At 42.6% G+C, this 11821-nt stretch overlaps 2 protein-coding genes across 2 annotated transcripts in view; both read left to right on the top strand.

Moving 5' to 3' along the window:
* Window positions 1-261: 261 nt before the first annotated feature.
* On the top strand, window positions 262-6114 carry LOC310931144 (uncharacterized protein; the record flags this gene model as incomplete). Its single annotated transcript, XM_083894254.1, has 3 exons — window positions 262-760; window positions 869-3799; window positions 5402-6114. 3 exons carry the CDS (start codon window positions 262-264, stop codon window positions 6112-6114), a joined length of 4143 nt encoding a protein of 1380 aa, XP_083750380.1.
* Window positions 6115-7443: 1329 nt separating this feature from the next.
* Window positions 7444-11821, top strand: part of fam185a (family with sequence similarity 185 member A) — a 7777-nt gene continuing 3399 nt past the window's right edge. The window contains exons 1-7 of the mRNA XM_083893909.1: window positions 7444-7952; window positions 9241-9350; window positions 9700-9792; window positions 10263-10401; window positions 11492-11533; window positions 11630-11725; window positions 11809-11821. The exon at window positions 11809-11821 is cut by the window's right edge and continues 122 nt beyond it. Coding sequence (XP_083750035.1) covers window positions 7535-7952; window positions 9241-9350; window positions 9700-9792; window positions 10263-10401; window positions 11492-11533; window positions 11630-11725; window positions 11809-11821 — 911 coding nt within the window. The 5' untranslated portion in view covers window positions 7444-7534. The remainder of the gene's footprint in view (window positions 7953-9240; window positions 9351-9699; window positions 9793-10262; window positions 10402-11491; window positions 11534-11629; window positions 11726-11808) is intronic.

Here is an 11821-nt window from a genome sequence, read left to right as displayed (position 1 = left end):
CATGTGTCATCCTTGATATAAATATATCGCTCAGTAAACACAGCATATTCAGAGAGTTAAGTCCTCACAGTCCTACTCTTTTCACCTGTTGTCCCTCTCCCCTCATTTCTCTCAGACGTTGACTTGCATCAGTTCTGCCTCCTCCTTCTTCCCCCTCCCACCTTACCCACTCCTCTGACTGTCACTGCGCTTCACAAACTGAGGTCGGTCTCTTTCACGCTCTCTCCCTCCTCTCCTTCCACTCTTTACCCTCGGGACGTGATGAGGTTAACAGTGCTGTGCGTATATGGGACCCTGCTTGCCTTCTCCAGCCTCTCTGGGACAACGGGAGTCTCTGGAGAAGGAGACCTCCTGGTGGATAAGGAATTTGGGCCCTGCGAAGCGACGCTGCAGCTTGAGGGTCCGTGCAGACCAGGGCAGGAGGAGACAACATGCCCGTACTTACTGAGTCTGCCACCACTGACTCTTCATGTGCCAACGCAGCTCAGGGAGCTGGAAAAGATCATGAAGGATCTGCAGGACTTGAAGGACAATGTGGATCAACTGAGGAGGATGTGTGCAGACTGTACAGTAAGCCAAACTGAGAGAGAGTGTGGAACGCAAAAAGAAAAAGAGCATGTGATGCTGAATGAAAATGCAGACACGCGGATGAAGGATGAGAGGAACTGGGTGAATGAGAGAAAACCTGAGAGAGCAGAAGACGTTAGAGGGGAGTTTGGAAAAGGCAGGGTTAAAGTGGAGGAGACCGTGGAAGGAGATGGTGAAAAAAGAACACATTTGGAAGATGGAGGGAGAAATAAATGGGAAGCAGAGAGAGAGAGCAATAAAAGGGTCATAAAAGAAAATGAGGAAGCCGAAACCTTACTAGAAATGACAGGAGAAGATGGAAAAACCCAAAAAGAGGGGGCAAATTTAAGGGACAAATTGGGACAGACAAAGGTGCCAACTGCTGGAGGAAATAGGAAAACCAAGGATATGGCAAGAGAAAAAACTCCTGAAAGAAATCTGTGGGAGACAGAAATAAATAAAAAGAACTATAAAAAAGGAGATTCAAAGGGAGATAGAGAGGATGTGTTAGAGAGTGGAAAAGAAAGGAATATGACCACTAATATCAAAAAGAAAGAGGAAACAGCAGAAGGTGACCAACATGTGAGGCAAGATGCAACGAAGGAAACTGAGGAAGACACCCACACTGAGGAAGACAAGGGGAGCGATGGAATAAAGATGTCTGAGGACCACTATGAGCAAAAGGAACGAGAGCAGCACTGGGAGGACAGGGAAAAGAAAGAGGAAAAGGGAAGGAAAGTGGAGCAAAATAAGGACAAACCAAAAGAGACTGAGCGCATTGGGCAAACACATGAAGAGAAGACCATAAACAGGGAGGAGGGCACTGAGTGGGCTGAAGGCGACAGGGGGACAGGCGCAGACACCAAAACAGAGGAAGACAAAGTGGCCCAGAGTCTACAGAAAGACACTGACGGAGGGTTAGCCTCCAACAAAGCAAGTGAAAGGACAGACTTTACTTCAGACAGCCAGACTCCTCTATCTACCCTCGGTTTTATTACAACAGGACATAAAAATATGGACTCAAACAAAACTACAATCTTGACTTTATCCCCTCCACCTCCTCCTTTGCCCAGTCCACGTTTGGTCACAGATGTGGATGAAGCAATGATGACAGGTGCTCATGGGCTCCCATCCCACAGCGAAGACACCCATGTGGCTCACAGTTATCAGCACCCACACCCTGACGCAGACGTAGGCTTCAAGACCACAAGTGGACCGAATACAACATCTAGGACAGGAACACTGGGTGTCCCCAGACAACAAAGGACCAGTGCCATGACCAGATTCACCTCCACAACTAGTCCCAGCTCCAGGACACGCTTCAAGGGTCGAGTGAGTTCAACGGTGGCAACTACAATAAACTCAACTCCTCGAGAGCATTTTTACACAACTACCATGAGTGCAGTCACAGCGCGGAGCCACTGGACGACAAAAAACACAAGCTCCAACACCAAGACTGGAGGAAAACCTCCACCAGTCCAGGGAGCAAATCCTGCTGAAAAGCATAAACATGGAATTAAGCCTGAAGCAATTCATAAGCTAAAAAATCCCAAGAATGACCATAAACAAGACCGAGCACCTTTACCTGACAAAAGGACTAAAGTTGACCAAAAGCTGAAGCCTTCACTCCAAAAACCCACAAATGACCAGAAACTTAAGCCTGTCAAAGGTCAACAGCAAGCCCATAATCCCAAACCTGAGCACAGAGAAACACTTAATAATTTAACTACTGGTCAAAATCTGAAAAATAATCCCACGCTTAAACGCGACAAAGACCTTACAACTGAGAAAAAGCCAAAGTATCATCAAAAGTCTATACCTCCTTCAGACACAAATCCTCAGACTGAACCAAACTCAAAACCTGACAGAAATCAACATAATCCTCTTCAAACTATCAAACCTGACCCAAAACAAAAGCCTCAGAAAAAGGTTCAAGGTAAAGAAAAGACTAAACCTGATCTAAGGTCTGATTACACAACTGTTCAACAGCCAGATTCTGGGAGTACAGGAAAAGCAAAGCTCACGCTTAAACCCAACAACAGGTCCACAACAGAATTAATGAGACATTCCAAAGACAATCCATCTCCAGAGTCTGACTCTAACCAAGACAAAACACCTGCACAAAAACTTGCACTTGATCGTATTAACACACCGTCTCATCAAAAACCTAAACCTAGCCAGAAAATCCCTGTAATAAACCGAGACCCTAAACCAGGCCACATACCTAAACCTAACCAAAAACGACTGGAGGTCGATTCAAGTAAAATCACTAAACCAAATGTGAAGCCTAAAACGAGCCAAGCACCGCAAAAAAATCAGCGTCTTAAAGCAGCTCGGCCGAGCCAGACGCCTGATCTTTACCCAAAATCTGTACCTGATCAAATCCTGAAAGCAGAATCCAACAAAACTTCCAAACCAAGGCCTCCTCCCAGACGCGGACATACATTCAAGCCAGGAGCAACATCTGTTCAAAGGCCACAACCAGCAGTGCAACAAAAGTCAAACCCAAACACCAAAACAGATTCCAACCCTGAGATCAGTGGGAAAACCTCAGATGGCATCCAAAATTCTCAAATCAACATGCCACCTACATCTGGCCCTGTAAAACAGAGCGCTGAAACGACTCATTCCCCAGGTGACGCAGAGTTCAGTCTCAGCACAGAAGAATCCGTCACTCCCAGCCCAAAGTCCTCGAACAGCCTGGACACCTTCCCTCTCCTCCACGCTCTAGCTGAGGGCTTCACCGTGAACCCGAACAGCAGGGTTACGTCTGATCTGGGGCCACAAACAGCCGGACAACGTTCATCGATCCCAATGACAACAAGAGCAAACACAATGATCCATGGGACCCTGCCAAGTGTTATCCCTAGCACCGGTCCAGGATCCACACCGTTAAAGTCTATCACTGAGCCGGACGTACAAGCTGAGCTAGCGCTCCGTGTTGTGGAAACGGCACCTGAACAAACCCCGATCATTCCAGTCCCTTCCCCCAGAGCTGAAGCTTCTATCACACTTAGCCCTGACACCAGGTCAACGGCCCCTGACACCTCGTCCACTCCCAGTGCACGCGAGCTGCGTGTAAAGATCCACCAGGTGGCTGCCTTCTCCAGAGACACCCGCACAGGTTCAGACGCAAGGTCAGCGGACAAGCGTCCAACAGAGCAACCAGTGGACGGACGCCACGGACACAAGGACAGAGGGACGGACATGGAAGAGGGGAATCCATCCAAAGGCAAGAGATGTTATTTCATACTGTGATGTCAGACAGATAGATAGATAGATAGATAGATAGATAGATAGATAGATAGATAGATAGATAGATAGATAGATAGATAGATAGATAGATAGATAGATAGATAGATAGATAGATAGATAGATAGATAGATAGATAGATAGATAGATAGATAGATTAGTCATTTATTTATTTTATTAAATTAAAGATTAGAGTGCAGCTGAACAAGGTTATAATAGATTGGGATAAAGAAGATTTTTTTTAGAGTGGGTTTGCTGGTTTTTATGGTTTTTATTAGATTTTTTTTATTAGTTTTAGTGTTTAGTAATATGCCAGGTGCAAGATTCAAAAAGGTCATAATAAGTATTGGAGTCATAAAAACCCAGCAAAAGACGCCATTTTAAAAATTATTTGGACAAATGAACAACCGTCCCTCAATCAAATATAACAGTCGACAAGAAAAGTTCATTTTTTAAATTAATTTGTTTAATTATAATTATAATTAATTATAATATTAATAATAATAAACCCAATAAGAGACAAGAGATTTGATTCACTTAGATAAACCAACTCAACTCAATTTAGCACATAACAAAAGTTAAAATAAATACAATTCATATGAAACCAAAAGGATTATCTATGAAATGTATTTACTACATTTTCACTCAATTTTAGTTTGTTTTGTAAACACACCATTTAATTTCAGTTAGTTATTTAATTTCTGTTAACAAAAATGTTAAGAAATTTAACTTCACAGTGAAATTCTGTGACATTTATGAGCCGTCCTCCAAACACCATTTGTCCTCTAATGACATCAAAGAGAGAGAAATGAAAGCAACAAGTGCTGAAGAGCTGTTTTCAACACGCTCTTATGTTTGACCAAGGTCCACATGGCAGTTTTTAATGATCATCATATAAAACCTTTAACAGGCCATCGTTCTGGTGGCGCTGGAGCATGAGATCATCTTTACACCATACATCATGGTTATTACTTGTCAAAGGAGGAATTTGCATGTGCGCACAAAATGTGTGTGTGTGTGTGTGTGTGTGTGTGTGTGTGTGTGTGGCGATAAGGCACAAAACCACAAGCATGCACTGACAAACATCTTCAAAACATCCGTCAGTCTGTGCAGCTTTGGCATCAGATTCGTCTCATGAAGTCACTCATCAATCCATCACCAAAAAGAGTCAAAAACAAAAATCCTTCAGGGAGATTTTGGCCTGTTTTTCACAATACACATTTGCCAATAATTCATTATTTATGTAGGTTTACACATTTTGTTTTGAGTTTCATGTATTCAATATTTAGTTCATGCAAAATGCAAAATCCACACTGGTCTACCTATCTAATAAAAACGTCCACATTCAAGAATACAAAACCTAGTATTATGGAAAAGTGGTTGTGCACAGACGTGTTACCCTTGTGACCCGACATATTTCAAGGTCCCTGGCGCAGCTGCAGCGATAATGTCACCTTCAGAATATGAGCAGAAGCAGGAATTTAGTTCATTTCCTCAAAGGAGGAGGACTAATTTGCCTTTTGGACGATTTGGAGTAGCTTTCGTATTTATGAATTTTTCCATTTCTCCATAATCTCCATAGTCTCCACAGTGCTGCGGCGAGACTGCGCAGACCACCTGATCCAAGGAGGAACAAAGAGCGGAGTGTACCTGGTGACCCCTGACATCCACAGCAAGAGCTTCTCTGTCTTCTGTGACATGGAAATGGGCGGTGGAGGCTGGACGCTCCTGCAGCTCAGGCAGGACGGCAGCGTGAGCTTCAACCGCACCTGGGCTGAATACCGCTCAGGCTTTGGGGAAGTGGGCGGCGGGGAGTTTTGGCTGGGGAACGACATGATCCACCTGCTGACTCGCAACAGGGACATGGTGCTGCGGGTGGAGCTGCAGGACTTTGACGGGGTGATGGAGCATGCAGAGTATGAGCAGTTCAAGGTGGCAAGCGAGCGTCTGCGCTACAGACTGACAGTCGGAGGTTACTCTGGCACGGCAGGGAACGCGCTCCGCTTCAGCAAAACGTATGACCACAACGGCAGGGCCTTCACCACACCAGACAGGGACAATGACCGCTACCCCTCGGGGAACTGTGGGGCCTACTACAGCTCTGGCTGGTGGTTCGATGCCTGCATGGCTGCAAACCTCAACGGAAGATACTATGTGGGAAAGTATAAAGGAATCAGGGATGGTATTTTCTGGGGGACGTGGCATAATATAACTTCCGAGTATTACCCCACCAATGACAGACAGTCTTTCAAAACTGTCAGGATGATGATCAGACCAAAAGGCTTTGCACCGTGACCTCTGACCCCGCTCACTCCCACACACTCCACACACTTACTGCGCACCATTAGCACAATGCTGCCACCTTGTGGTTTGATTTTTAAAAGCTTGTATCCTTTGCTTTACAGGTTGAAATAGCAATAACTGAGGATGTACATACTTTAAGTCTTAATGTTATAGTTCTTTATATAACCTGAGTCCAGTTTTTTCCACTGACGAGAGAAATCTTCTTATGAAGACGTATTTTTCTATGAAGATTGTCTGAATCTGCAGAGACGGATGTTTACTGAACTCCAGGGCCACTTGAAGGCTGATTTGAAGATGGTTTTGTAATTAAGATAAGATTAATAAAGTTATTTACATCAATACATTTCATTCAGCTGTTTTGTCACATGAACATTATTAGACAATTGTTTGGTGTTATTTTGTTTGCTCTTTTGGTAAACGTAAATGTTGTAATAATAATAATAATTGTAATAATAATAGTCGTAGTAGTACTTTAGTGATAGATAGATAGATAGATAGATAGATAGATAGATAGATAGATAGATAGATAGATAGATAGATAGATAGATAGATAGATAGATAGATAGATAGATAGATAGATAGATAGATAGATAGATAGATAGATAGATAGATAGAAACCTGTCACACCTGGAGATCCAATTCCCAGCAGCCTTTGCGTAAAGAATGATGTCACATGTAGGTTACATTTTGATTGGTCAAAACCAGAAGTGGGTGGGGCTATGTCCGTTCGTCAAACCGGAAATGCAATAACTTTCCGACAACCGTGTTTATAATGTGTCTTTTGAAGTTATTAACTCCCGTGGAGTTTCAAAATAATTTTTTGTACATCAGATGGATTCACGAGTGTCTAACAGGCTCTGCTTCATCTTTTAATCTTGAGGCATGATCTTGAACCTTCATTATTTTAGTTCTTACATGTTGCATTCATCTACATTAACATTGTGTTCAAATCAAATCACCATACAACAGCAAAGCTGAGAACATGGACTTACTAAGCTGTACATATGGAGAAGGAGTGGGAGGAGGCAGCTTTTTAGAATATGCTAACTGAATATTATACTACTACTACTAATACTTATTTACAAAAACTTTTTTTTTATTAATCGTTTATTCGTTTGTTTGTTTATTCTGGGTTTCTCACGGACCACCTGCAGTACCTGCATACCCCACAAGGGGGGCACACTTTGGGAAAGGCTGGTCTGTTTGTGGACGCGGCTTTTAATGTGAAATCTCAAACCGGAAGTTTGGTCTTGTTGGGTGATCGTGATCCAAACTTGAGACCGCTGTGACGTCACGTCAGTGTCACGTGAATGGCGGCGCGTTTGGCTCAGTAGTTTGTGTTGATAAGCAGCAGCAGAAGTGGTTGTAGTAGTAGTAATAGTAGTAGTAGTAGTCGTAGTCGTAGTGGAGGATGATGGCGTGGAGCTCAGCATGTCAGCGAGCAGCTGTCGGGCGTCTCCTCCGCCGCTGGTCCCTCTCAGTCCGGTGCCCTCTAAACACTCCACGCTCCTTCTCCTTCTCCGCCAAGTGTCCGGCACAGGAGCAGGAGGTGAAGCAGCCTCTGAAACAGTGGACTCTGGCCGTCAGTCCCTTCTGCTCCGTGCGGGCACAGCTGAGCTGCAGCGTCTCCATCAGCCCGTTAGACCCGCACAGCTTCCCGGAGGCTGACCGAGTCTTCCTCACGTTCCGCGGCTCTGACCCGGAGCAGGCTGAGGTCGGTCTGGATCACGTCTCCGTCCACTATGACGATCAGAGCAGTGAGCTGCTCATTAAAGCTGAGCAGGTGAAAAACAGCGTGTCCGTGGATCTGTCTGCGCCCATCAAGAGCAGTGAGTGTTGGCCTCGAGTATTAGTTTATACTGATGACACTTTATGTTGTTTTGTCCTGTTTTATGTCTCTCTGTGGCTGAACTATGTCCATGTGTTAGTGTATTACTCTGTGGAGTTTATTTTTGTTTGTATGTTCTCTCATCTGCCCACAGACTAAAGATGAACATGTCTGCACATAGGAGGGGTTATTGGCAGAAATTATCATTTTAATGTACGACCCATAAGTATGTTTGCATATAAATCTATAATAGAAATAATAATAAAAACTAAAATCGCTTGTGTAACTTGTGTATACTTTAGGCAAGGGCCTTGCTTTATGAAGGCTGCCATCTCTTAAAGGTGCATTATGTAATAAATCTAAAGCAACTGGCCATAAAATCCTCCTAATATGTCACAGAGACTCAGGAATAATGTTCATATAACAAACTGAACTCACCAACAACAACAGTACAGACAAAATATTTGCATTGAAAAAAATATTTTGCAGACTGCAAATCATGTTTATGTTTTGAAATCATGTTTTGGCATGTGGCGCCACCTACTGCCGTCTACCAATAATTGCAGTCAGTAGAGTCTAAGCTGCCGAGCAACCACGGGTTGGCAGTTACGTCAGAAAACGAAACCTAAAAGACCTCGGTATTTTTAATTTGAATGTAGTAACTGTTTTTGGCCACATTCTTACATATGGCACCTTTAACATGTACTCTTTATCTAATTACAAAATGTAAAGTAAATGAAATAATAATAGTAATAATAAAATCACTATTCAGCATTTCAATTATAAAACAAAACAAAACACAAGTAAATTGTGGTGAATTTCCTGTATCGTGATAATCATGACAAGAAATAATGTCTCGTCACCTACATACAGTCGTTGTGATTTATATAGAAGTGCCACAAGGGGGAGCCTGCATCTTTCCAATCATTCCTTATGATTTATATGAAGAGCATTTTGAGATATTGGTTTTCCACTTCACTAACATGGCAACCCAGTTTATTTTTTTTATTTAAACATTTTGGTTAGATTACATTTTTTATTTATCATTAATGCGTCTTTTCTATCCAATATTGGTCCTCATTTGTGCAACATTTCTGAAAACCTAAGTAAAGGTAGAATATGGACAAAACAATAACTTTGTGTGACCATATTATTTTGTCATTTGCGTTCCTTTTATAAGGATGATGGAGAACCTACTCTCTCTACGCTCATTACAAAAGAGTGTGTCAGTCAATGTGATCATGTCTGTGTTTGTCCTTGAATAATCCCAGTGTGTGTTTTTCTCTCAGATCTCTTCATCACCACTCGAGGGGAAGGCAACGTGGAAGTGAAGAACATGGAGTGCAACATCTGCGAGGTGCAAACAGAGAGAGGCGACTGTTCACTGCACTCTGTCAAGGTCGGTGGTGATGACATGATACTCACTGTTGATATATTATAGTGCAGGAGATGATAGAGGCACAAGATGGGTCAGTACATGAGACTGTATCTTACTGTATGAGCTGTAGCTTTAAAATAACTATACATTACCTATAAAAGTAGATATTGGTGTCAGTGTTGCCTGACATGCATGAATAATGCATGAATTGAATAAGTTCAATCGTTGGATACTTAATGGCCATGTTAACATAGTTGGGTATTTTTAAGATAGAAAAGTGCAGTGTTTTCCAGACCAGAGTAAGAAGTCCCACTAAATGCCTAAAATAATAAAAATAATAAATAAATCCGCTGTCCCTTTTTTTCCCCAGGGTCATCAGATCCAGGTCCAGTCCAGTGGAGGACACGTCACCGGTGTTGGCACCATCCATGGTAACGTGGACATCAGTACATGTGGAGACGGTGTAAGGACGACTGTTATTACTTGGTGCTTTTTAGTGCTTTGTTGGATGACTTACCCTCAGCAGACAGTAGGGGGCAGCAGTAACCACAATACTGAACTGAGCCATCTGTCTATGAAGGCAGGAATATCTGTGTGTCTGTCTCTGTTTTTCATTTCCTCAGCAGTCATTTATCATCTGACCGACTTTAGACTTTGATGGAGATCCAACAAAGTGCTGTGTCAACACTGATGTTTTTTGCATGAGCATTTCCACTGATTCCTCCATGTACTCCTCCTGTAAATGAGGAAGACATTTTCTTTTGGACTAAGACACACCTGTTTGATTCAGTTACATCAGACACTTTACTTTCCTTTACAGTTGGGCTCTGAACTAGAATTAGAGTGGGATATATGCTCAAACGTATAAATGTAGAGATGCAAACATCACCAGGCTACAGCCTTGTGCAGTGATCAGTCGTGTTCTTTGTGCAGGGAGTGGACGTCAAGAAGCTCCAGGGAACCAGGATGAATGTTTCAACAGAACGTGGCTCTCTCAAAGTCAAAGCCATATACGCTGAGTCCAGCAGCATCTCCTCCTCTTCTGGGAGAATACAGCTGGGTCATGTACACGGTGAGTGTAGCAGCATTCATCACTCATCTACAAAACATCTACATTATATATATATATAGATATATAGATATATGTCCTCATCTGTGCTGTTTGTCAAAACACAGGTCAAAGTCAAACAAGTACTTTTGAAGATGTAGATAAATGAAAACAAAAGCCTCACAACTCCTCTCAAAAATGTCTCGAGCAGGGGAGAAAGAAAGTGTCTGTAGTGGAGATGCGTTAACATAGACGGCTGGAAGCTGAGATGAAGTTAAAAGTTAAAGTTCTTTTCTCTGGACAGGGAAGCAGAATTGCTATACACTTTATTTGTAATTTTAGACATTTGGCTGGTAATTGTTGGAGATGAACCCATGTTTTCAGCATTTTAAAGTCTTCAACTGATCCACAGTTCAGCATTGCTCGCTTTGATTCTTGTGTTGGACGTCACTCTCATGAAAGTGGCTGATACAATGTCACACATGGTATCAGCTCAGCTCGCTTGGAACCTCACCAGAGCAGGTTCTAAAAAACACACCAGGAACGATGGCTTATGGAAAAGCAAAATAATTGTGCTGCAAGTTGGAAGAAAACCTTCCTAAATGTTACACACTGAAACTTTAAATTGAGTAACGGCTAAAAGAACCTGTAGCTTGTGCAGCTCATTCTGAAATCCAGGATGATATTTTCCAAAAACCACTGTCTGTCCATGAGCCACCATCTGTTGGTAAAGCAGGATTTAGGTTCATCAGGAATCCTGGGCTCTGATCCAGCAGAGTGGATTTAACTGCAATGTGGTTGCAGTTAAACACATATTGTGTACTTGTTTGCTTTGGAGGTGCTATAAAAGAGAGGGGATGGGACAACAAAGACCAACTGCCACATGACGTCACATGAAGTGGAGACGGTGCGTCATGCTGTCAGTATTTAAACGTCTTCCTGATAAAGATGAGCAACATAGAAGACATGGAAACAATGATCTTTCAGTGTAATTTATGTTTATGTTATGTGTCAAAGGCCAGATCCTTATTACATTTTCCATAATCGCTATTAACTTAGAAGAATCTTTATTGCTTCATCAGGGACTGACCTTGTGTTCTTTAATGATCAAAAGGTGATGCCACAGTGAAGAATGTGTCTGGAGACACAGTGATAGGTAAGCAGGCAGAATGACTGCACAATATTCTATGTTCAGTATACATATATACGTATATATATATGTATCAGGGGCTGGTTGTTTTTGTTTTTGCAGATGGCTCTCACAGTCAAATGAGTGTTTCCTCAGACAGCGGAGGCATTGATGTCTATGTGGGAAATGGCAGCAGTGCTGAACTGCACAGTCAAAAAGGTAAACGCACTGTTCAGGACAGTATTCCTTTTCTGAAACGCATCTTTAGAGTCAGGGTCTTCATCCCTCTGCCTGACACACAGGAGCGGTGTGTGT

This window comes from Microchirus variegatus (genome assembly GCF_963457635.1).
Source record: "Microchirus variegatus genome assembly, chromosome: 8".
NCBI classification, from domain to species: domain Eukaryota; kingdom Metazoa; phylum Chordata; class Actinopteri; order Pleuronectiformes; family Soleidae; genus Microchirus; species Microchirus variegatus.
The sequence above is the reverse complement of the archived record's forward strand: the minus strand, read 5'-3'. Positions and strand labels throughout refer to the sequence as shown.